The sequence below is a fragment of the Pseudorasbora parva genome, chromosome 2 (genome assembly GCF_024679245.1).
Source record: "Pseudorasbora parva isolate DD20220531a chromosome 2, ASM2467924v1, whole genome shotgun sequence".
In the NCBI taxonomy this organism is placed as follows: Eukaryota; Metazoa; Chordata; class Actinopteri; order Cypriniformes; family Gobionidae; genus Pseudorasbora; species Pseudorasbora parva.
In genome coordinates, this window is record NC_090173.1 from 43587842 (window position 1) to 43615407 (window position 27566).

Genomic DNA, 27566 nt, shown 5'->3' on the forward strand with positions numbered 1-27566 from the left:
TCAAAATAACCTGGCAGCAGAATTGAGCACCCATGAGGAAAAAAAGATGGTATATGAAATCATGTACATCTGGGGATTCTGCACCAGTTGAGCAACTGTCATTGAGATGAATGGGAATCCGGATAGATAGATTTCTACAGGAGTTGTAGTCCTCAGTGGATTTATCAGCATCCCAGTATTGTGCTGTGCTGGTTTCTACCCATGCTGATTATGGTGAAAACCTCAAGAGAACCATTGCCACATATAACTGATAGGTTAAAAATGCTTGTATAAATTATCACTTTACACAAGACTCCAGTTAGGCCTACTGTACCAATCCTACTCTGTTTAATTCTGTTCTAATCATTAGTCCAAGCACATTATATATTAATTTCATTTAAAATGGATGAACATAATTAAGGTGATTTGTCCTTTCCAAAAGCACCGCACAGTGCTGGTAAAATCGATGTTTACTTAATGGAATTATGCTAAATCAATTCATAGAGGGGGAAAACTACTGACGACTGGAGCTGTTTGGGTCCATCTCGCCTAATTGAACGAGAAAACTGCATCGAGGCGCGGGCTCTTAAACAGAGAGAGAGAGAGAGAGAGAGAGAGAGAGAGAGAGAGAGAGAGAGAGAGAGAGAGAGGTGGTGGTGGTGGTGGTGAGTGTGGCGGTTGAGTGTTTCTCAAATGCCATTTAACATCTGTCGACAACTGAGTGATACGAGCGAGATAAGACGGCAAAACTAACTAAAGTGCAGCTCGAAGATCGGTGAACTTTGATTTACAATCATGATTTCGCAGAATTGAGCGAATGCTTCAAGAAAGAAGAAAGCGGGGACGCGAAAGAGCCGCGTGCATGGATCTCGCATACATCCATCATCCCACGCGCGCTGTTCTCCAGGCAAAATTCAACATGATTCGCGTAATGAAACTGTTCGCGGCGAGGTTTTAATGGAGGTGGAAGGTGATTCTCCTGACAGCGAGCTTGAGTTTTAGTCGCCGTTAGTTCCAGATGTACAACATTGCTCCTCGTCGCAGAGTTCGCATGGCTCCACTTGGAGACACCAGAGCCTGGAGAGACATGTGCGGTCTTTAGCAGCAATAATCGCGGCAGGAATTCCAGTCTGGAGGGTTGATCAAAGCAATAAATCCGCACTGAACATAAGTGACCCGTCGCGCAATGAGAAACTTCGGGGAAAGAGCTTCACCGGCGACCGCGCGGATGCTACGACGCCTCGTCAGGTTTTAAAGTGGAGCCTTTCTGATATACAGGAACTTTTTGGATTTAACATCGACACGATCGCGGAGATGACAAGAATAAAGGACGACACTGCGCCATCACCTGTTATCTGAACACTGTGATTAGTTCTCACAAAAGCACTGAATCTTTATTGCCTTTGGACCCGCTTTTAATACATTCCGGTGTTAGACATGGAGACTAGTCAGTTACGGACAATAGACGGGTTGATTTCTTAATGTGCAAGAATACATAGCCATATCGTTTTTATTCCTCTTAACACATTGCGTTTGGTACATCTGTTCATTTTGCACTATGATGGAACCTCCACCTTGCTCTAAAAAGAGCCTGTCTCTTTCGCTGCCGGTTCCCCGGGAGGGACAGGCGACCCTCAAGCCTCCCCAGCATCTGTGGAGACAGCCACGGACCCCCATCAAAATCAAACATCGCGGCTACTCTGACACCGACCGACATCACCACCGACAGATAGAGCGCTCGAATGCCATGGACACGAGTGACCGGCCGGGGCTCAAGAAGTCCCGCATGTCCTGGCCATCGTCGTTCCACGGAACCACCAGTGCGTCCATAAGCAACTGCGCTGGGAGTAAGCGGTAAGAAAGTCGAGTGACTAATTACGCGTGAACAAACGAGCTATTTCTGTGTGTTGGACGCCCAATACTGATGATAATGATGCTGGAAGGGTTAATGGTGCTTTGTGTGGAGAGGCGGGACGCGTGGGCATCCTTGATGATGCGTTATGCGTAACGGCTTCGGCATCTCTCAGAGAGCGTGAGTTTGAAACGCCTCGAACGTGACCCGCCGAAGTAACCTCAAACCAGATATGAGCAGCTGATGGAATAAGCTTACTAATAATGCTAAGGAGCTGGAATAAAAGTGTGGAAGACGCGCATGTCGTAGGTTTTTTGGAGAGCCCTAGCCCCCATGGTGTGGATGTCATAAAGTCTAGTATGAATGATTAAGTGTGGCGGTTCAAAAAGCTGAAAGTATTACAATAATTTAGGGTCATGACTCATGATGACATATGCTTTTGGCACGTGCAGGCACCATATGCGCACGTCACAAAATTAGCATGGGCTAATCAAGCTCTTCAGTATCATGTTGGTTACATATAGCATGTTCTTTGTGTACAGGTTTGTGATACACTCTCTCTCTCTCTTCTTCATTAAAATGTTCTCCACGTTAAGAACCAAAATGGTGAAACAAAAGTGTAAAGGGTTATAGTGGAAAAAGTTTCTTTAGGTTATTAAAATTTTCTACACACTAAGAAAAATATTTCTTTTAAGAGCTGTTCACTGAATGGAGACTCCCTGCATAACCTTTGGGAGCCTTTATATATTTAAGAGTTTAATAAAATAAAAAATAAAAAAGCCAAAGCAAGCAGAAAGAACAAGAGCACTGTAATCTTAGGATTTTGACTTGCACTGCCACAGAACTGGCTGTGTAGCACTGTTATAATAATCAACTTGAATTAGTTTCATACAGAGAAACACATTGTCAGTCTCACATTCATGTCAATTTTGTGGGTTTGCATGATTTGGTGTAGCGTACAATACACTGCTTTTACCCTTAAGGACGAGTGTGGGTGTTGCTTGCTGTGCTTTTACGTGGATGCACATACAGTCTGTTGTTAGTGCTGGAAGAGGTAAAATGTGGCATCCCTTTGAGTGGCGCCTCACCAGATTGGGTGATTATTACAGTAGTAATCTGCTTCTGTGAGGGCCATGAACCCCAGGGGAGGCCGAGAGTCGAAGGCCTGGTTTCCTTCCTGTCAACTTTTGCCTAGGCCACAGACGGCCTGCACGGCAGGCTCCTGGGAGACCGGCCAGCTCGGCCTGACTGTATAGTAAAGCCTGATTTGTATTCCCTTCCCGAGGACACGCTCACAGCCAGTCCAAGAATTAGTGCAGCAGCGCTGGCTCTTTACTGTCCTTCTTCTACTGTAGGCGGACAGCACAGTGCGAGAAATAGAGAGCGAGAGACAGAGAAAGCTGCCTGTGTGTGCATGTGGCTCTGGTGATGTCACGAGAAGCAGAGTGAGATGTCCATGTCTATCTGGTCTCTTTCTCCTCTCACTCTCTTCACATTTTGCAAGAGGATCTGCCAGCAAAGGCATAGGTCTTAATAGGTCTTCCAGTATGTGTGCATGAATGGGTTGTGTGGAATGAGTGTTTAAATTGATTAGGCTTAATAACTCATGTTTTGTTGGGTAAAGGTCATAATTAGTGTAAGCAAAACAGAAATTTTGTTTTGAATGTAAAAACATTTACTAATTTTGACGGCTTATTCTTACCCGCATTTCTGTTGACGTATTGACGATGAAAAAAAATGTCATGTTTTCTTATGTTTTTATAATAAGCCTATTTTAACAGCCTTTTTACTTATGGATAACATGTATGATTATGTGTTTCTGTGCGGGTGTGTTGGTGCATGAGTTGCTGCAGGCTTTGGAGGAAGACGCAGATGATAATGAGCAATTTGCATGTATGGTCACATCACAGAGGTGGGTGGTGGTGGTGGTGAGGGGGTCTTCGTCACAAGGACACATTTTTATTTTCATCCTTTTTAAAAAGATGTCCCTGGCAGTCCTTTAATGGGAGCTCTATGCATGGCGTCTTGCCTCAAATGCACATTTATTGAGCTTAAGTAATATACTGTGTTGAGTCCAGAGGACCCCCTTCATGTCATCTGTTCCTATGAGCCTGGGGCTAAACTTAGATCAACCTCATACACAGCTGCATGCCCAATGATACATTAATGCCTCATGTTTTGCAGTGTGATGCTCTTGAGAAAGAGGAAGTTCATGCCCTTCCTGAAAGACTTGTATGACCCTTAAAAGGAATATCAGGGTTCAGTGCAAGTCATGTGGACAGAAATTGTGGTGTAATTTTGATTTAAAAAAATAATAGAAACATTACATTAAAATCGTGTTAATCCTGTTTTCACATTAAAATCATGTTAATGTTAGCCCGCGTGTTTTCAGCATTTACCAACTGAACACATTTTACCGTTTCATTTAAAAAATAAAATAAAAAAGCCATATCATATGCACATAGAAACTCAAAGGCCTTTACGATAACATGTCTAAAAAAAGTTTGGTTTTTGCCACTCTTTTCAACTTTACAGCCGGTGTAAAGAATCTGTCATCTGTTCGGCAGCTACTATGAGACACTCGCTGTAAATTAAGAAAACAAAAAAACAAGACTGTAGTTTTCTGTCGCTAAATGTATCAAAACAGTTGCTCACCTGTCTAATAAAACACAATAAAACATCTTTGGTGTTTCCTGGAAATCAAAGGCAATGTGGATATGATGTCATTGGCGACGCACAGTCGGTGTCCTGGTTTTGCATTATTAAAGGTGCCCTAGAATGAGTTGAAAAAATATGTTAAATTGTTCTCTGATATCTACATAGAGGGTATGCGGCTTATTTAAGAGCAAAAATTGTGCAGATACAGTTTTACAGGTCCATTTACAACCCTAGAAATTGTCCTTAGGATGTAATGCTCTGTTTTTGCCTTATTTGGAAGGGTCATGAATATTAATGTTGAGCTCTGCTCTGATTGGCTTATTTCAGCAGCTCACAAAAGTTCAGTTGTTCAGCAAAGCAGCTTGTGAGTCCTGACAGTACACAAACCGACAGAATGACACTTTAGGCAGAACATCACAAATTGAGATTACTAAAATGTAGCTTACTTGCTTATTGGTGTGTTCAGATCATCCGCGCGCGCGAGAGAGCGTATGGTTGCCAGATTGCATATGTTTAGGTAAAACACCGGAGAGTATACGTGTTCTTTTCACAAAAAAGCTCTGATTGGAGGATTTAAATGATTAAAATCTGGCAACATTCAAACGCTTTGCTTTCCCCCCCGACTAAACCAAAACCCGTGCTTTTTGATCAAGTTTTTATTTTTTAAACTACATTGTAAACTTTTTTTCCGTCAATGATATTGCATGTTTATCTAACGTTAGTCACTCTGAAATACAAGCATGCATTTATATATAAATATATATTTTTGACAAAATGAATAGAAGCCTTGACAAATGACTGTCGTTTTAACTTATATGGTGAAGAAGGTGATGTTAGCTAGAAGGATCGAGTGAACGATCTGTAAGCAACATGCGTATCTACGGTTGTATTTCGTAATACAAAATAATATTACCCTTTGCCATTAGACACACTATTTAGTTTTGTATGGTACTTGTATGGTTTCCTGTTGTTACTGTACTAGCATCTTACATTATCTAGACAATGCAGTCTCCCTAAGAAACTTTCAATTTATACAGAAATTGTTTAGACAGGCAATAAGTGGATACAATTACTTACTGCTTGGAGGAGGAGGCAATGGTGTTTGAGACATTATGTGATGTCCATGCACTGAACTCTTATTATTTCACTATGGCAAGATTAATTCAATTTATCATTCTAGGACACAATTAATCATGTATTTATACCGATTTCAACAGGCTACAATTTTTTTTTCAAAATGAACACAAAGAATGGCCTTCTGAGCTGCCATTGTTGCAACTCTTGGACATCAGAACAGGGTGATCCACGCACCACCATTTCCGTTTAAAAAACGTTTTGCAACATTTTGTCTGGGCTGAAGACAAAGGTAGCCCCGTCTTGGTAACAAAAATAACCCATCAAATGTTAGAGTGTATTTTGCCACGACTCACGAGTGCTGTCCACTGAACTTAAAATTATATTAAACCTGGAATGTTCCTTTAAATAAACACTGTTGGAGAATATGGTCCAAGCCATTTCCAGGTAGACGTTTGTAGGAACAGTCTTATCTTATATGAGTTTCTAGAAGACTTTAAGTAAAATAAAAAGTAACCCCATAGAGGATATATCTGCTCTCAGTTCAATCATCAGAGCCGAGTTCAATGTGACCGAGCACACCAACTAGAGAAGCAATCATGATCTTCAACCTCTCAGGTATTTTTTAGACCTTTACAATTGTGCATTACTTTTTCATGCACCCATTTGTAGAGAAAGCATGGTGACTGATTTATTAGAAGCTCCATGGCTACAAATAGAGTTTCAAACACATTCTGTGCTGAATGCTGATGATTGATCATTCAGCTTTACTCACGGTTTCTTTTCTGTCAGTGGCAGTATTTTCGATGAACTATTCAGTGTAATCACATCCTTCTATTTACTCCCTCACAACTGTAGCTTGTTGTACTTTTTTCCAATTTTTTTTTGTTGCCTTTTTAACTCCCCCTGAAATATTGAACTGTCACTCGTATTTTGTCACTTTCTGTAATTAAAACCTAATATTACGCCATGAAGTTCTGTTTGATAAAGGCTGTTTGGCAGCTTTTATTTCTTTCACATAAAATGAATTTGTGAAACTTACTGCAGCCTTACCTTGGGAGGAAAGTGGCATTGTTGAACGTGTCCCCTACCCCAGTGCACTCTGGGAAGTTACCACCAAGGAAAGAATGACCGACAATGAACAGAAGAACAGCTCATCCTGCAGTTCTGTTGCTATGGTTACATTTTGTGCTTGTGTAAAATAGATACATTTTGCCCAAAAAGGCAAAATAACATTTCATTCCTAGATGCACAGTAAAGCATTTTAATATGCTAAGGCAAAATATGCTGCTGCTAAATGTGTAGTGGATTTATATTTTCAGTAAGCTGCCATCTCTCAGAGACCACTGGTGAAATGTCACAGATCGCAAGTCACAATGTTCCTAGTTGTTGTTTAAGAGTGTTTATTGTTTTTTGGTCACCGGCTGGTTTTTGATTATTCCCTCTTATCTGCTATTGCCTCTGGTCTGCATTGTTGCGCCTACCGTTGGAACTGTAGACAAACGACACAGTGTTTATTTGACAGTCTGTTGGAACGCTGCCAACCTTGTTAAGTACTTAATTAGATACACCTGTTATTAATTACCTCAACAATTGCATTGGTGTTTCAGATGTAACACACTGTGTAAATATATTTTGTGCTGCAGGCCAACCAGTCAGCAGGTCCATACAAACTGTTGTTAATAGTGTTCATCTCACGCCATGAGGCATGTGCTTTTCCTTTTCTTATGTGAAAAAAAAACGACATTTTACTTTTTTTATTTTTTCTTTCAGTTTTCCTTTTCGCAAATTCGTCTTTCCTCCTATCTATGGCTTGCCTAGGCTCCACATTTATTTGTCCATTCCCCCCTCTTGATGCTGAATTTCCATACTTCAAAGCACTCAACATGCTCTGCATCCTGTGTTTGAGTGTTTTTTCTGTTTCTTTCAAATGTCATCTTTGTTGGCCTGATGATCCCTTGCTGATTTATTGAAACCCGCAGACACTTGAGCCTCTGTTATTGTCTGGTGTCTTTGGCCCCTCCTTCCTCTTTTGACAGATGAGTGTCTCACTCATATCTTTGGCTCTGAGCATATGTGTGTGTTCACCAGCCGGTGTATCCTCTTTTCATTGTCCTCCCTCCACATCACGCAGTCCGTATGATTCTTTGTGCGTGGTAATTACTGACTTCGAACTCAGCCGTTTCAGACTGCTTTTCTCTCTCTCCTCCTTATCATCTTATTTGTCTGATTTTCGCTCCATATCCCTTGCTTTCTCCAGTCGCCTTTTGTGCTCCCTATTGTACTTCTTTCTTCTCAGGGCCTTGTATGCCACTTGTGTTGTCTCTCAGTCTCACGCACTCTGCTCATGCTCACCGCTGAGTTAATCACACTGCTGGCCTATCTTTAAATGTATCATTTCTTCCCACTACCGTGCATGTCCGCAGAGATCCTCAGAGCACTGGCAAACTCATCTAATTCTCCCTCTCTCTTCCATTTCCCCAGTGGCTGAACTGCCCGCCATTAGACTTTCTGTCGTCACTTATTATTTTCCCCATTCCCTGCGGGTACAGCCCTGTAAATGATACTACTGCCTTTCATGATGCCCTTGCATTCTCAGTGCCATCCATCATTGCCCTACAACACTTTACAGTATAGCACCAACCTTTCAATTCTCACCCAGGCATGTCCGCCTGCTCTCAAGATGTCAGCGGTTTCCCTCAACTCCATCTCTGCTCTGTGTAATTAGTGTGGCTGATCTGAAATCTACACGATCATTAACAAGTTAAAGCCCCTGAAAATGTTCAATGGCGTTTTTCCATCGTTGCAGCATGAGACCCTCTTCAAATATCCTTGCTCCACTCCAGATGTGGAGAAATGGGGTGAAACCGAGAACATAATAGGGCTTTAATACCTGGAGGAAACTATCCATTTGCATCACTATTTATCATCTGACACTGGTCAAATTCTACTATTATGGAATGTAGATGTATAAATGTATGTTGCTTGCCATTTAAAAAAAAAAAATATTTGTCTGAATATTGTCACTTTTAAAGTGTCAATCTGAGAAAACAGTGGAAATCATACTCAACGGGTCTAAAGGCAGAAATATTTGAAGAAAGTTTGAGTTTTTGTTAAACCATTTAAAAGAATAAAAAAAAGAAAAAAAGAAACAGCTCTATAGTTTGTTGCATCCCTTTCTGGTATCCATGTCTAGATATAATACGAAAGTTATCACTGTATTTACATGATTATGAATATGAACATAGTTAGACTGCATACTGAATTGTCAAACTAATGTATATATGTATGTATAATGTTTAAATCATATTGCTATAGTTTTGGAATGGTGTTCTAATTATATCAGTTTCATGTTTATTCTGGTACTGTAGAATTTCCCCATTGACTTCCATTGTAAGTTGATTGCTGTTGCATTTTGACAGGGACAATTCAATATTATTTGCTCTGGTGATATGATGCCACAATATGATGCCACAGATGCTGTTAGTTTATGCTAATAGTTCAGCAAAAATTCAATTTCATTCACTCAACCTCATGTGGTTCCAAATCCATATGAATTTCTTCCATGCGACATAAAAATCTTGAAATCTCCAGTCCACATTCATTTTAATCAGCAGCCTTTTCTCGGAAGAACGACATGTGGGTGAGTGCCAGGATTATCATTTAACGTGTACTTCCTATGTTAGGTTGTGTTCAGCCTGGAATGTTCCTTTAAGACTTTTGTTTCCCATATGAGAGACATTTTGTGCTCCTAGCTCTTCTAACCTTCACATTACTGTAGCTTAGTCAAGTGCTTTAATGAGCATGAATTAAGCATCCAGCTTCATGGATAGATAACGTTGGCCCTCAGGTTTGGGCACGTGATCACAGTTAGCGACATCTGTTTTTCTTCGTGCACCAACAGGCTGCACCCTGCTCACCCTCTTTTGACCTGCCCATACCTCTCCTCCTAAAGCCTGGAGGAGTGAAACCAGGAGCTTTTCCACAGTACACAGCAGCCACTGTAACGGATATGATTAGAGGATTGAATTCAGCATTATTTAGGTCTGAAGTAAATGTGCTAGATGCTGATGGTGTAGATTCACATAGCTGCTGAACACCTGCTTTTACATTGATGCAGATTGACTTTATTTACGCACAGTTGCTCCCGGTTTCATAGATAAGGCTTGAACTTAGTCACAGACTAAAATGCATGCTTGAACTGTTTTAACTGAAAGTAACTTGCACTGGCATATCTTTAAATATGACACTGGCAATGTTTGTCTCAAAATAAACACCAGTAATGATCTCTTTTGAAATATAAGATGTGGTTTTTCCCATAGATATGTACACATATCTATGGTTTTTCCTGTCTGTTTAATCCCTTAAAGGGTTAGTTCACCCAAAAGTGTAACTGTTATTAGTCACCCTCTTGTCATTTGACACACGTAAGACCTCCGTTCATCTTCGGAACACATATGAAGATATTTTTGTTGAAATCTGATGGCTCAGAAAGGCCTCCATTGACACCAATGTCATTTCATCTCTCAAGAACCAAAAAAAGCCCCTAAAGATGTTGTTACAACAGTTTTTGTGCAAAAAAAAAAAAAACGGGTCTTACGGGTGTCAAACGACATGAGGGTAATGGCAGAATTTTCATTTTTGGGTGAACTAACCCTTTAAGACATTACTGACTGTGTTTACTTTAATTTCATGTCATAAACGCAATCTGAGACGCAAGTACATTTAATCACTTATAAATATATAAGAACTCTTCACAATGTGCATGTGCGCATTTGAAGTTAAAAGCACCCTTCTGTCAGTGAGATTCATATTTTTAAAATATGAGCCCACTGCATTCCAAATGACATAAACAATGCCTTCGTAGAGCATTTGTAAAGAAAATACTGGTAGGCGAGACAGTACACTGTAAGTGTAACACCAAGTTTGCATTTCTCACTGCATATGTTACCGGCCTCAGACCTAGGGGATATCTGGGCAGGCAGCAAATGATACACAGGCAGTGTGCACTGTGGATCGGTGATTACACTGTGATAAAAACACGAGAGGACAGGTTTGATGTCTTTCCACAGCGGCAGTCAGTATATTACTGATAATTTCTCTTTAAATCTCTTTTCTATTTAAAAGGATTTAACATTTCAAAACTTTGACACTCTTAAAGTGCATTTGGTGAAAGACAAGTTAACAAACAACAAATATAAAACACTTAATGATAAACAATATAAAACACTTAATGATAAACACTTTTCTAATGTCAATCAATATAAACCATGCATGAAATATGATTAAACTCATTTTAGCTGTCTTTTATAATCTTTTGTAAATTAAAACTCTTTTTCTAGATTAACTACACTTTCCAACTCACTTAAACTCTATGCATAACACTTGTTAATTTACCCAAGTTCAATGAAATTAACCTTTTATTGAGTGATGTTCATACCTGTGAAAAAAACACGAGAGGACAGGTTCGATGTCTTTCCACAGCGGCAGTCAGTTTATTACTGAACGCGCTGAACTGGGGGAAGTAACTCTCTCGCGTCTTTCATGTGCGCAAAATGCGCCATCTAGTGGTGTGGTGGCGTAGTGCCACAAAGATGTTATATATTAACTCAGGTCTTAATAGAACAATACCCCTTTTGTGGAAAGGAAAAAAATAAAACTTTACGAAATTTGTACATATTAATGGGGGGTGGAACAACTTATATATTACATTTTCTCAACCCCTTACACTCTCCCCTGCTTTTAGAGATGTCTCCGTACATCTAAAACTGAGGTAGTTTCTTAATGAATGTGTTTTATGTGTGCATGTTGTAAAATGAAATGCGTCTTCTACACTTTAATGACTTTACTTTTCTTTTTAGAATGCCCATATACTACTGGAACTGGGTAGTGGTGAATGTCAGGTAGTACAGGGTAAGTCTGGGCTGGGTAAAGAACACAAGCATGCATTGCATTGGCTCTTGGTCTCCAGGTCTGGTATTAAGGTTGGCCCATCTGATTGTATGTAAACACTTCCTTTGGCTTTACTGCACGTGCAGACCTGCGCAGGATGACGTCCTCATCATTTACTGGCTGTGCACCCTGCTGTGCTCCCAGGTCAGTATCCTCATCACTTCTAACCCTGAAGCCATTCAATTGTTCCTGAGGTTCCACAAGTGGCAACATGTCTGTCAGAGCTTGTGCCGGAACCGGTGTCACAAACCGAGGGTGCTGCTCATATGTCTCAAGGTCATATGTATCTTGCTCTGCTCTGTAGTGTATCGGGTGAAACTCTGGTACTGCTACATGAAGATGACAGTGTGGCTCACCCTGAGACTGCTTGGGAATTACTCTTTTTCTTTCATACACTGGTATTAATCTGGGATTACATGCATATCCTTCCTCGTCCCCAGAATCACTCGCTTCATTCTCAGGGTTGTCAGACATTCGATACCGGGTGTTCATACAGGGTTGTTTCGGTCTTTGTCATTTCTGTGTCTGATTATCCTGACCATCATGTTCAAGAGGCAGATCGTTCACAGGCAAAAGGAGATTGCGGTGCAGTACACGAAGAGTGCGGTCCCCAGTCTCAGCTTGAATTCGATATACAGGGCTGTCTCCCATCCTCTCGACGACAAGGTGAACTTTGTTCTCCCAGACAAGAACACGATCACCTGGTTGAAGCACGATTCCTCTGACACCACGATCATAGTATTTTTTTCCTTTTGCAGAACTCCTTTTACTATTTTCAGAAGCAATTTTATATGCCTCCTGCATTCGGGAAGCCCACTTCTGTGCATATTCCTGATGGGTTTCAGTCTGTGACTCAGATTCAAGGTTAAAGAGCAAATCAATGGGCAAACGGGGGGCTCTCCCAAAGAGTAGCAAATATGGGGAATAGCCTGTAGCCTCGTGCTTTGAACAATTGTATGCATGGGCTATGTGTGGTAAATGTTCTTTCCACTCTGATTTCTTTTCCTCTGCCAGTGTTCGGAGCATTTGAAGCAATGTTCTATTCAGATGCTCCACGGGGTTCCCCTGTGGATGATAAGTGGTCGTTCGAGAATGTGTAATGCCAGCCAGTGGCAGAAGTCGTTGGAACAAGTTATTCTCGAAATCCCGACCCTGATCATGATGAAGCTTTTGTGGATACCCAAAGCGTGGTATAAAGTCAGAGAAAATCTTTTCGGCAGCTGTTTTGCCCGATTTGTTCCGTGTAGGGTAGGCCTGGCCAAACGAGTAAAGTGGTCTACTAGAACCAAGATATACTCATAGCCTCCTTTACTTGGTTCAAGGTGCAAATAATCAACAGACAGTAGCTCAAATGGGACATTGGTTGTAATTGAGCGCATTGGTGCCTTTTCAGGAACAGTAGGTCGCTTTTGCTTGATGCATGGGCATTGACAGATGACATAATCTTCTATGTCACGCTGCATAAAAGGCCAATAAAATCTTTGCCTTGCCAGATGGATAACTTTGTCAGCTCCAACATGCCCCATGTCATCATGAAGGTGTCTGAGCACGAGAGACCTGAGGGAGTTAGGAAGAACCAGCTGCCTACGTTGTCCTGTCTGTCTGTACAATATTCCCTTATCAAGTCTAAGTTTGTTCCATTCATGTATCAGTCGTCGTGTGGTTGGATGCATTTGTCCCTTGTCTTTGTTATTAGGGTTCCATCCTTTCTCTTTCATTGTAATTATGTCGCAGATGGAAGTGTCTTCTTTTTGTGCAGCTTGAATGTCTTCGGGAGGAATCACAGTTGGACTGACAGGAAAAACATCATCACTGGAACCCAGCTGAAGGGCCGCAACCCATGGTACTTCTTTTTTCTCTCTTTACTTTATCTCCCTGCCATATGGCAGAAATAACATCTGGAGGTAAAGACTCAGAGTATTCTCTGATGTGGTCCTGAAGCTTCTCTGGGAACCGTGATAGGGTGTCAGCGTCTGTGTTAGTTTTGCCTGGCCTGTATTTTATGGTAAAGTAAAAGTCGGCTAACTCACCCACCCATCGATGCCCAACAGCACTCAATTTGGCAGTACTCAAAATATAGGTAAGTGGGTTATTATCTGTGAATACGGTGAACGTGGGGGCATAGTATAGATAGTCACGAAATTTATCACAGATGGCCCACTTTAGGGCAAGGAACTCAAGCTTGTTGGAATGAAGATGATAATTCTTCTCAGCAGGCGTGAGTGTTCTTGAGCCATAGGCAATTACACGCAATTTACCCCCCTGTTCCTGATTGAGTACCGCCCCCAGACCTTCGTTGGATGCATCAGTGTGAAGAACAAAAGGTAAATCAAAGTCTGGGCATGCCAGGATAGGAGAGGAAGTCAACATATCGACAAGGTGAGCAACAACAGCGCTGTGTTCAGGGGTCCACTGAACAGGTGTTTTAGATGGCAACTGACCCTTTTTAACACTCTGTTTGGTCAGCCCAGTCTTGACATGTCTCTCTTCAGACTCAAAAGGATTCTATTGAAGCTTGAACAGTGGGCGGGCTATTCTAGAAAAATCCTGAATGAACGATCGATAGTAGCCCAAAAAGCCCAATAAAGCTCTAACTTCTCCCACATTCTTTGGTTCTCGTTCCTTCCATTGCAGCACTGCTTCCAGATCTTTGGGATCAACTTGAACACCCTCACTTGAAACTAGACGCCCCACATATCTCACCTGATGTTTAAACAATTCACATTTGGACGCAATTTCACGCCATGCTCCCGTAAGCGGCAGAAAACCCTCTGCAAGTCTTTGACATGGTCCTGAAAGGTTTTGGAAAAACAGAGAACATCATCTAAGTATGGAAAACAGCATTCATCCCTCAGACCATTTAACACACCTTCCATGCACCTTTGGAAAGCTGCTGGTGCGTTAGTCAGGCCAAAGGGAAGGCGGATCCACTCATACAATCCCCAAGGCGTGCTGAAAGCTGTCAGGTGTCTGAAGTTCTCTTCAACAAAGCCCTGGTGATATGCACTGCCTTGGTCTAGTATGGAAAACCACGAGTAACCTCCCAAGTTATCTAATAGATCCTGTATACGTGGCAGAGGATGGCGGTCAGTTTTACTGTTTAGTCCGCGAAAGTCAACATAAAGTTGAAGACTCTGATCTTTTTTCTAATACAGACCACGGGGGAGGAGTAAGGGGATGTAGACTTCCGAATCCACCCATGATCAAGAAGTTTTTGAACATATTCCTTAACCTCTCTATACAAAGGTTTTGGGATGGCGTTGTAGGACTTTTGGACTGGTGTATCATCATTTAAGCATATTCTGAGCTGTAAGTCAGGAATGCAGCCAATGTCTGTCTCATCCCTAGCAAATACATCAGACTGATCAAATAGCATTTCTCTGACTAATTTCTGTTCCTCCTCCGCCAGATGTGATAAGTCGACTGGAGGGTGCCATTTATCTTTAAGTGGATGCACCGAAGGGTTCCTGTCTTTCTCAGATTTTTTTAGGTCATTAGTCCTTAACTGAGCCGAGATATGTTCGGGGAGGATCTTGGCACCTGGACTTGGGGCTAGCAATGGGCTGCTGGATGGGTTTGAGATCAACAATATCTTCGAGATTTCCAAGAATTGTCCTCTGTAGCAAGTAAATCGCATGTTTAGTAGGGTTCTGGACTGGAATTTTGACACATTTTGACAGTCCACCGGGAACATCCACTAATGCTGGGAACAGCTCTAAACCCTCAATGCAGTCATTTTCAACACTAGGCTGAAACAGCATGGTTCCATTACCGGACCACCCTCGAATCCGACACTTAACTTCCCGGATCTGTCCAGCAGGTATGCCTTTCTTACCAATGCGAACATGGTGCTGTGGCGTCTCAGTAAAAGTAACTTTCTGGAGAGCCAAAACTAATGATTCTACAGTGGATGCACTGACACCTAAAGCTTCTTCCAGAATAATGGAAACATCAAATATTTCTTTCTGATTGGCATTTTCTTTAATGATCTCTGCTATGACGTTACTACCTAAAAGAGGGTAATTACAGTCGCGACTGATAAGTAGTGGCACTCTGATTGTTACATGACCTTTTCTCGGGTCCCATCACTGCTTAGGATCACTGACTGCCCCTCTCCAGCGACCTCTTCTCGTTTCCCGACAACTTCCGTTGGAGACAGCCAATGGCGCGATGTCCTGCCTGGCCACAAACAAAGCAGTGAATGCAGTTTGCATGGTTTCTTTGTACACAGTCTTTGCATTTACCTCTTGTCTCAGATAATGGTGGTTGGGTGCGATCAGTAGGCGAGCGGCCATCTTTCAAGTTCGCAGTCTCAGTGGGGGTGAACATTTGGGCTAGATGCTTGGTTAGAGAGGACACTTGAGCACTTAGTTCTTTGATAGCATCACGGTTGGCTTGTAACTCAGCATCAACTTTTGACGGGGTGTTTGGTTCACTTTGGGGGTTCTGAGCTAAGTTTACAGTAACTGGTCTGTGTCTACCTACTGAACCCAGTCTCTTTAATCGCCCCTCTTCATCAGTTGTCGATTTTGTTATTTGTTCCAAGAGTAAGTCATCACTAACCTGCATGTCTGAGAGAAAAGTTTTAAGATCATGTCTAACATGGCTGTTTCTTTCATTTAACCCCTGGTAAAGTGTGTGAAGGAAAGTGCCCTGAACAAGCTCTTTGTTATAGCTGAAACCTACACCAGGTTTTTGTGACTCAAAAAGAGCACGCTGCTTTAGACCCATTATTCTGTAAAGAAATTGTTGTGGGCTTTCTTTGTCATTTTGTCTAGCGCTCGCTAGTTCTTGAAAAAGTTCAGTTACATTTTTGTCTCTAATGTGAGAGCGCAGAAATCTCTTCAACCTATCAATAGTGAGATCATCCTTACTAACCAACATTTCTTTGAATGTACCGGATTTTGTTATTTTAAGGACAGCTCTGATAATCTCAGACTCACTGAAACCCTCCTGCAACCCTTCATCCATTTGCTTACAGAGACAATTGAAAGACATGTCACACCCTGCATAACAGATTTGACCACCATGTAACTTAAATTCTCTACGTGGTAACAAAGCTGAAACATCAGACAATCTTATAACATGATCAGAGACGTTAGATGAGTTCATCCTACCCAAAGGCGCAGTGCCGATGTAAGAATGTATACCAGGCGCTGATGAAGTGACTTCCCTGGTAAGTGCATCGTTGTCTCCGCCCAGAAAGTGAATGTCTTTGTCCACGTGTAGTGGTTGTGTGCGAGTGTCTCTATCCATGTGTAATGTTGGTGTATGAATAACTCTGTCCATAGGAGATGTTGGTAGACGATCTTCTCCATCATCATCAGATGGAGTGCAATGACGGTGGTGTGTTGGTGAATTCACAGCCAAGTCAGGTGCAACAGTACCAGATACAGTGGCTTGGGTGTCTGGTGGTGATTGCACATCATTGAGCAGGTCGAAAAGGAGAGAAGTTGAGTCATGCCCTCATCTTCAGCAGCTTTTAGCTTCTCACTTCTGATGTAGTGAACGATTAGGTCATACAGTTCAGGTTCACTTAAATCAGCAACACGATACGTTTCTTGGCCATCATCTATGGAACTGGCAACAGTCTGCAGCTGACTAACACTCAAATCTGAAAGTTTCTTCTGGATCTTGAAGACCAGCACCATGCGTTGGCTTAAGGTAGTCATCTTGATGCATCACCTTTGGCAACTGTTCTCTGGATGACACTTGACGTGGCAGTCTTCCCTGAAACACTGGTCACAGGATTCCACGGTTACTATGACGACCTTCCCAACGAGATGTGCTGGATCCCGGACGAGCCCCCAATTGTTACCGGCCTCAGACCTAGGGGATATCTGGGCAGGCAGCAAATGATACACAGGCAGTGTGCACTGTGGATCGGTGATTACACTGTGATAAAAACACGAGAGGACAGGTTTGATGTCTTTCCACAGCGGCAGTCAGTATATTACTGATAATTTCTCTTTAAATCTCTTTTCTATTTAAAAGGATTTAACATTTCAAAACTTTGACACTCTTAAAGTGCATTTGGTGAAAGACAAGTTAACAAACAACAAATCTAAAACACTTAATGATAAACAATATAAAACACTTAATGATAAACACTTTTCTAATGTCAATCAATATAAACCATGCATGAAATACGATTAAACTCATTTTAGCTGTCTTTTATAATCTTTTGTAAATTAAAACTCTTTTTCTAGATTAAATACACTTTCCAACTGACTTAAACTCTATGCATAACACTTGTTCATTTACCCAAGTTCAATGAAATTAACCTTTTATTGAGTGATGTTCATACCTGTGAAAAAAACACGAGAGGACAGGTTTGATGTCTTTCCACAGCGGCAGTCAGTTTATTACTGAACGCGCTGAACTGGGGGAAGTAACTCTCTCGCGTCTTTCATGTGCGCAAAATGCGCCATCTAGTGGTGTGGTGGCGTAGTGCCACAAAGATGTTATATATTAACTCAGGTCTTAATAGAACAATACCCCTTTTGTGGAAAGGAAAAAAAATAAAACTTTACGAAATGTGTACATATTAATGGGGGGTGGAACAACTTATATATTACATTTTTCTACCCCTTACACATACCCTGTGCAATGAAGCCTGACAATGTCCTTGTAATTCGCTTCAACCTTTTTAAACATTATGAAACATTATTTTATGGAAGGTTTGAGTGGTGTGTCTGTATAAGGAATTGGAAGCAAGCAGAATACAGGTGTTTCTAAAGCACACGCAGGGGCATTTGCTCAGAATCAGAATCGATCCCGAATCTTTAGAGAAAGAATCGCTATGCATCAATGGATATATTTCTTTTGCTCCCACCTCTAATACATAAATTATATTAAAAATTACACTACCCAGCCCCCCAAAAAGTCGCATGACCACAAAATAATGCATCTCTCTGGATAGAAATAATTTTTGGTCAAGAGACGTGTATTGACAATGCAAGAGTCCTGCACTCTGTAAAGTTTCCTCCAGCACATTTCAGAGACTTTCAATGAATTTAAGATCTGGAACACGAGGTGCTGATTCATATGTGAAAATGATCCTTCATGGCTGATGAATTGTCATCCTGGAATATGGTCATGATGTGTCTTCCTACATGGTTGTTTGCGAAATGAAAATCTACACACTCCTAGCCTGACCCACAAGATGTTTGGTCTGGAAACTCACCATTGACAGGGCTCAATCTGAGGGGCAGGATAAACGGTTGTCTTTCAAACTCCCTCTGCACGCGATAGGATAGGGCTACACCAACCAGAGCAACGTGAAGCGGAGCTCGTTGATAGATTAAACATTCACTGTATCAGGTCGGCAAAACTCAGAACACATCTTCCATTTTTCTAAGAATGACTTCAGTGCCGTTCTTTGTTCTTTTCCCAGAGAAAAGCTTAACTCCAAGTCTTTAAGAGTCGCGGTTAAAGCCGATACGAAAGACCGCTGTTCGCCAGCTTCTGTGTTTACTAGTAACATGCAAGTGCAACTCGGCCGTCATTATGTTAAGCCCCGCCCACCGACTCTATACACAATGTGATTGGCCTGACCAGAGTTGGGTTTTTACAGCTCAGAATGGTATTGAGAGTTGCTAGATGACACTCGCGGCCGGTTATATTTGCTGCCACTAGGGTGACTCTAGATTTCTAGGATAACACACTCTATCAAACATATTGCCAAACATATAACAAGCTAGAAACATAAATCACTGCAATAATGATCCAATCATAGACTCTAATGCATTTGGCTGTTAAAGTCCAAACAGACTTTTTTTTTCGGGGGGCACAGGCAGTGTGAATATACTGGCTAGACATAAATCAAAAGATCATCGAAAAGAAGTGCATGATACATGATGCAAACAAAGCTGCTTCTAATTTCTGACTGAAAACTTGAAATAGTAACTATTAATACCACCCAGCACTAATACACAGTGGCTGTATCGCAAATCTTGGCAAAAGATGATCTGCTATCTCTGATGGAGACAGTGATGTTATTTTGGGTATTTTTGCTCTGTTAAATAATTTTCTCTTTATTTATTCTAGCCTGTACTGAAATATTTCCTGTTCCTCTTTTTAGATTGCTTAGAAAACAAATCGGGTGGGTTTACAGTGAAAATAAAATGTTCATATAAATGAAAAGAAAAGTCAAATTCAATTGTGATAGTTGTGTAAATACATTTGGTGTGTATGTAAAACAGTCAAGTCTAATCATAATATAATTGGCTCATAAACACCCCTCCCCCACCCTCGCTTTCATATGGTAATATGAACAAAAAACCCATAATAAGATGTTTATCTGACAGAGTAATGTGAAGAGCCATTTTAAATTCCCATGCTGCATTTGGTTGACTGCAAAGGGGTCAGTTCTCACAGTCCTCGTTTTGTCTGTTGTTTAGCATTAGTGCGGCGGTATTCCGCAAGGAGCATGTCAGATATGCGTGGAGGTGTGAGGAGTCCTGAATTTCATGTGTTATCAGACAGACAACCTGAATCAACCTGCTCCACAGCAGCAGCCTTCTTTCCCATTCTCACATTTTGATGATAAGCTGTGTAGTGACATCCGTCAAGGGATCCTGGACCCTCTCTGAGTATGTAAGCATGTCTGAATGTGTGTGCGCGAGCGCCGTGGACTCTCGTCTCAACGGGTGGCAGTTCTGAGAGAGACACACTTGTGTCACCGAGTTGTCAGCAGCACAGATCCCGCATATGCATTTACACACTCTCATTTGCATGTGCACAGCGCACACAACGACACCAGAGACATCAAACGACAGTTGTCAGAGTAATAGACGGGTGAGATAATGTAGGTTGGGCAGCAGAAAGCACACCAGGGAGAGTTTAGTTCAAATCGAGGACAGCAAACAAATCAGAGCCGAGCCAAGTGCATTACCACACCTGGGGTTTGAGAGATATGAAGAGCGTTCCTCGGTTAATATGTATGTGATCCACCTGTTACGTTTGAGGAATGGTTTCCTGTTGTCCAACCTGATATACAATGTCACCAGGGATTTGTAACCCATAGATAGACTGTCTTCAACCCACTGGATAATTATGAGCAAGTGGCAATCCTACTCACTAGGGAAGGACAGATGGCTCCGGTATCAGCAGAATATGGCACTGACTGTCACACTGAACCATGATCCAAAACAATATTGCATTTGCTTTTACTAACCTATAATAGATTAGCTTGCAAATATACATCTCCATGTTAAACATTAGTCATTTAGACAACATTATCGCCTGGTCCAATGAATCAGCTTACAGATAAATATAATTAATGCTTCCTCTATGAATTTATTAAGCAGTATTTTCATGCCTGCTGAATTGGTATGTCGTGATTGTGAGTTTGCACACGGTTTAGCTTACAAATTGAATATCCTTTGAGAGAAAGAAAGAGCGGGAGGATGCGTTGGCCTGCTCTGTTGGAGTCGGCTGTGGTCTGGTCATGTGTGAACTGGACTGGAAACTGCTGTTTCTGAGTCACTCGTATTACGTAACCTGCAGACAACCAACATTTTGTTCAAAATATATAGATTCAGGGTGGTACCAGGGATCTTAAAAGTGGTACTTGCCGTGATGTTTAAAATGTCTCTCAGCTTTTGTCAAAACACATGCCTGCCTTATAGCACCAGCACTCTTAAGCACTCTGCACTTAATTGTTTCTTACTGAAACCACAGCAGATAATACACAACAAACTTAGAATGTACTCTTACATTATTGATGCCGGTGCACTGCAGCTATTGACAAACGTCCAACTGATCTATTTATTACATCACAGTGCTAAGTTACTATAATGGACACTGCTTCGGTCCTCTGGGACCATCTTTTGACCTCTGTGAGACTGATTCAGGTATGCAGCTCATCTGATCTGGAAACCTTGCCTGGAAGTGCAACAGTCATGGGACAAAATTCCTGGCCTCTCGTGGCATTTAAAGGCCTGAGATTCCCCATATGCCCCGGGCCTGTCTTCCATGGTGGGACTGAATCTATTATCCTCAGATCCGAGATCTCGGTGTGTTGGTTCTGGACAGGCTTGTGGGGTTAGATATTTCCCTGGCAGCGCTACGCTCTGCTGCTCTGTGATTGGCAGCAGGGGTCTGGACATCTGCAAAAGAGCAGGAATTGAAATTTCCTGTGATGCAGGGAGCGGGCCAAGAGCCAGCGATAACTCCAACGAGGGTAATTCATTACCACCAACACTGAGCAGCACATCGAGAGCTTTTTTTCTCCCTCTTAAATTCAGATTATCGCAGTTGGCTCTTTCACTTGCCCTACTTTTACAGCTTCTTCTGTCCCCTCTACACTTGTTTACGTGTCTGCCTGTGTGTGTGTAGGGGGGGGGGGGGGGGGGTATGACACCCCAATGACATGGGTATGACACAGGTATTACAAGGAGATGGTGAAAAAATGTCCATGTCCTCACTTTTCAAAAGGCTTTAAAAGGCGAAAGTAAAAATGCAGAATGTTTCCTGTGATGGGTAGGTTTAGTGGCAGGGGCAGTGTAAGGGGATAGAAAATACAGTTTGTACAGTATAAAAACCATTATGCCTATGGAATGTCCCCATATGTCACAAAAATATATGTGTGTGTGTTTGTGATCCGAGCATTTAGTCAGGCTGTATACGGTCTGAGAGGGCTATTGGACACTTTTTTTTAAGCTGTATTTTTCTGTATCCCATGTTATGCTTGCACTAAACAAGGAACGTCGTGCAAACGGTAAACACCGTAAATGAACGGAACGCAGTGGAATGTGATGTTGACACACCACGCTGGCTCACCCCGCCCCCTCTCCTTCTGCTCTTGAGATGCTTATCGCCCGTGACAGATTAGGGCACTTGTCGTCGTCTATGCTTAAATCCAGTTGTCGTGATGGGAGTCGACACAAGAGTCTAGGCATTCTGTGGAGAGAGACAGGTGGACCGAGGACAGGAGAGAAACAGGGAAAGTGCACAGAGGGAAAGAAAGATGGGGGTGAGACTGGAAGAGAGAAACGGGTGAAAGAGAGAGTGAAGAGGGTAGATAAGGGTAGATGAGAGGGAGCAGTGGTGCCAGTGATGGCCGCTGTCATAACGGATTCATGGCAATCTTCCATTTGACCAAATCAAATTCGAAGCTGGCCCCAGCTGTGATTGGTCCATGTTTTATCACTCATGAGGCCACAGCAGCATGACCTCATGGATCCAGCCCGCCTCTTTGTGAATGCTATAAATAGGATAGAAGGCCTCAGGCTCCCACTATAATGAGATTAAATCCAACCAGCTTCAACATTGAGTGTGAATTGAGCATCACTTCTGTATCTTGCTTTGGAAAAAGAGAAGTGTGCATGGGTTAGTTCAGCTTAAAAAATGAAAACGAGAGTTTGCATGGTTGTTTTAGCATTCAGTTCATCTGGGTTTTTTAATGGTTATGTTTTAAGTTGTTGGTGTGAACTTCAAATGGCAAGTTGCCATTGCTTGAAAGTAGCAATTACCTATTTAGAATAAGTACATTTTAACACAATTTCTTAGGTTTTGTCAACTTAAAAAAATAGGTTTTTGCAAATTATTCCAATTATTCATGATTCTAAATTATTTCATCTAGATATATTAAACTAATCATAAATACATTAATATTATGCATAAATACAATAGTATTTGTTTGTGTTTCTTCTATCTATTTTCTAAATTTATTTAATTGCATATCTTTTTGAGCTCATCCTTTTTAAACAAAATGACAACTCAATGTTTTAATGAAATGGCAGACTTGTTTGCATGACTTCTCCAATAATTTCATCCTCATAAACTCTACATCTTTCTTACAAATCACAGCAAGCTCACATTCAGATCTGCCTCCGTCCAATCATCAAAAAAAGTCCCTGCCCTACATTTATTTTTATTTATTTTTAAAATTAGCTCCACTTTGATGAAGGTCAAAATACAGACGAAAATATCCACATTACAACTTTAAATATAGTAAGTTGCTTGAATTACAGAATAGTAAGTAAACTAACCAAAACATTTTTTTTCTTTTTTCTTTTTTTCAGTAAGCCACATGCACTCCACATGCCTGCATTTTGTTTTTGTAGTATTAATGTTTATGGATCTGATAAGGTGTTTTACTGTTCCTGCAAATCCTGTTCACCACAGCTCTGCTCAGGGTATGCCGTTTTTTTTCTTATTCTGATCTGTTTATCAGGGCAATGTGCTTAACACCACAGTACCATAAAACATGTTTTACTCTAATGGCTGCAATCAGCTTGTAGTTTATATGTCTGATGTTTTTTTTTAGTTAGATTTATCTCTAACCAAAATTAGCCAGTTGTTATGACATGAACAAGACTAATACTGGTGCTGCAAGCATGTGTCAGCGTATGTGTTTGTGAGCAGTGCCTGTATGTGCGAGTGTTCACTGACTATTTGCATGTGTCTGGGGACAGAGTGGGAGACAACCAGTCTGTTTGACCATACTGCTGGTCGGCAGCCCATACATGCTCTCTGCCATACGCTGTAAGAGCCTCCAAGAGCAGACGCTCTTAAAGCACGGCTGAAGCTCACTAGGGGTGCTCGCTGTTGGTGCTCTACAGGCTTTTAATGCTTTTACTGCTAGGGGTAGGCAATATGAACTCTTATAACATGATTTGAAAAACTAAAAATAAAAAAAAACTTACAGGGTAAACTAAAGTTAATTTAATATTCAGCTAAAAGTAACGAAAGCTAACACCACTCAAGTGAATTAAGTAATACATATCAAGTTAGTTTAATGCCAATTCTAGTTAGCATACTCTAGTTATTTACACATTTTACTTAAGATTTAATCGTAAGAATACTCAAGTAGTTCCATTAACTAACAGTGTTATATTATGTTCTGCAAACATCTTAAATACTATTATACTCAACATAGTTTTAATCTGTCATTTTCAGCTATGCCGACTTAAAAAACTATGTGCAATCGGTTTCCACGTTTTCTTCAATTAAAGTGAACATATTTTTAGTAGTTCACCTAGCATGAATGCACTTGACACTCAATTAAGTAAGCTTAATTGCATCAAGTTGTTTTACTTAAACCATTTAAGTTGTTTCTACATAATTATATTTGTGATCTGAGGAAGTGTACTCCCAGAATGCATTGCAGCACAAATAAATGAATTGCTTTGTTTTGTTAATTTTGGCTTTATTTTACCATTTTATTTGATGTGTTTTGTTAGAATAATCCCAATAACAACAGGCAATACATTTATAATGGTCTTATTAAGTGTAATTTTTTTTTTTTTACCATTGTTCTGTTTTGCATGCTGAATCTTGAAGTCTGTGTGTGACTTTAGCATGGTCAACTGTAACCGGTCCATCATGTCTTGCTACCACTGTGCAGGCTGGTGGTGGTGTACTGGTGTGGAGGATGTTTTCTTGGCACACTTTAGGCCCCTTAAGTGGCCTACCAATTTGGCATTGTTTTAATGCCAAGGCCTACCTAAGCATTGTTTCTGACCATGTCCATCCTTTTATGACCACCATATGCCCATCCTCTGATGGCTACTTCCAGCAGGATAATGCACCATGTCACAAAGCTTGAATCATTTCAAATTGGTTTCTTGAACATGACAATGAGTTCACTGAACTAAAATGGCCCCCACAGTCACCAGATCTCAACCCAATAGAGCATCTCCATCAACTGCAAGATATTAACAATATGGGCCAACATTTCTAAAGAATGCTTTCAGTACCTTGTTGAATCAATGCCGCAGAGAATTCAGGCATTTCTGAAGGCGAAAGGGGGTCAAACACAGTATTAGTATGGTGTTCCTAATAATCTTTTAGGTGAGTGAAAAAAAAAGTGCCCAACCAAAGGAAAACCTATCACCATAATGGTGAGACATTTTAGGAAATCAACATAAATTTATGTAGTCAGCTTATTTGACGCTTTTCCAAAGTATTTAGTTGTATTGTCAATAACATTCTAGATGACTTGAAAATTAGTGAATGCAACTAAGAAGAACAATGACTGCAGAAGTGGAGGAAATTAGTGAAAAGTCTATTAAAAATTGCCCCACCTCAACCTTTTGGTCATAAGTTGTTGTTGTTGTTTTTTTTTTTGTTTTTTTTTGCTTTGGCCAAATGGTACTCAAAACAGTCAAGTAATGTTTACTTGGGTTTTTTTGAGTAACAAATGCATTAGCATGCAAATAGTTTAAGTAAGTTCAACAAATTATTGGACATTAAGTAAAGTTAATCAAAAAGTCTAAGTAAGAACAACTATAGGGCTTTCAAACGATTCAAATTTTGTTACACAATGTGGCAATTAATTAATCGCAAATTAATTGCACATCAAATTTGGTGTAGAAATTCCTTCCAAAAGATAATTTAAAGTCTTTATTTTGTACAACAATCTAATAGACATTTCAAAATGGGATTATACCTTTCTATGTTAATTTGTATTAATGTGGAAATATGAAATTATACTCTAAATAAGAACATTTAATCATTTAGCAAGAAACTACCAGAAGGCCACCTGACCCACCAGTTCGTGGTGGGGATTAATAAGTCAAGTCAAGTTAAGTCAACTTTATTTATATAGTGCTTTTACAATGAAAATTGTTTCAAAGCAGCTTCACAGTGTTAAACAGGAAAATATTACAACTAAATTTGATTTGTCTGTACAGTCATTCTGGTGAAAATGGTTATCAGCTTATTTTAATTTATCATATTGTGACAATGTTGGCAGATCAGTTGTCAGACACAGATGAGGACACAGAGGGATTAGTGCAAGTGCAAAGTTTATTATCAGAGGTTACGGACACTTAGGTGGATGGTGACACTCAGACGAAGGACGATGAAGGTGAAGACAAGGATGATGGTGAAGACGAAGATGACGAAGAGGACGATGATAATAAAGACGAAGATGGTACAGGTGAAGGTTTCAATGAAGGACAGGTAGTCACGGGTGGATCGGTGAACAGGTGATCAGAATGCCGGTGATGGGGAACAAGTGGGTGTGGCAGTGTCTGATGGTAGTGAGGGTGTGACATCAGTATTATAGTTTATACAATTAATTAAGACCTAATAAATTAATTTTATTCGGCTATTTAGTTGAAAAACTTACTTTTAAATTTTTGTGTCCCCAACTGAGCAAGCCCAGCCGAAGGCAACAGTGGCAAGAAACCAAAACTCCATCAGGGCATATTGGAAAAAAATAAACCTTGGGAAAAACCAGACTCAGTCGGGGTGCCAGTTTTCCTCTGGCCTATTAACAAACAGTGTATGCTTATTATTCTGGCAACCTTACAGGTCAGAAATCATATTGGATCAGAATATTCAACATTTCTGGGTATCACGCAAGAGACTTTTTGCATGACGCATTGATTACACAAGAATACGGATATTTGAAGGATCGGAGTCATGGCGCCGGAGACGGGTTTATTGAGGATGACGTGCCGGTGAGGCACATTCAGAGGAGACACCAATTGACACAGGCAGCAAGTGAACATTTTGTCCTCAAAGTTGATGTGTTAGAAGCAGGAAAAATGGGTAAGTGTATGGCTTTGAGTGAGTTTGACAAGGGCCAAATTGTGATGACTAGACGACTGAGTCAGAGCATCTCCGAAACTGCAGCTCTTGTGGGGTGTATCTGCTCTGCAGTGGTCAGTATCTATCAAAAGTGGCCCAATGAAGGAACAGTGGGGAACCACGGTGCTTACTAGGGGTCACAAGGACATGGACGGCCAAGGCTCATTGATGCATGTGAAGAGCGAAGGCTGGCCTGTGTGGTCTGATTAAACAGACAAGCTACTGTTTGGGTTTCAAGATTAAGGGTAAAATAGTTTTTGTCTCATGTATTGGCCTGTATGATTACTGTGATATTGATTTTAAATGACAGTTCAATACATAAAGTGTTAATATTGTGATATATTTTACAAACAGTATTGTCTGTTTTTGCCCAGTTTTTCCAACAGAAATATTACTTAATCTAGAGAAGAACTGTTGTGTGTTTCTGAATTAATCAATGGCCCATTCATAACGAGATTCATTAAGAGAGCCAATAGATGTGTTCGACTTGAACCGGTGCTGCCTG

General features: G+C 40.9%; 1 protein-coding gene across 1 annotated transcript in view; it reads left to right on the forward strand.

Moving 5' to 3' along the window:
- Window positions 1-650: 650 nt before the first annotated feature.
- pde4a (phosphodiesterase 4A, cAMP-specific) overlaps window positions 651-27566 on the forward strand; it is an 83694-nt gene continuing 56778 nt past the window's right edge. The window contains exon 1 of the mRNA XM_067420728.1: window positions 651-1833. Coding sequence (XP_067276829.1) covers window positions 1538-1833 — 296 coding nt within the window. The 5' untranslated portion in view covers window positions 651-1537. The remainder of the gene's footprint in view (window positions 1834-27566) is intronic.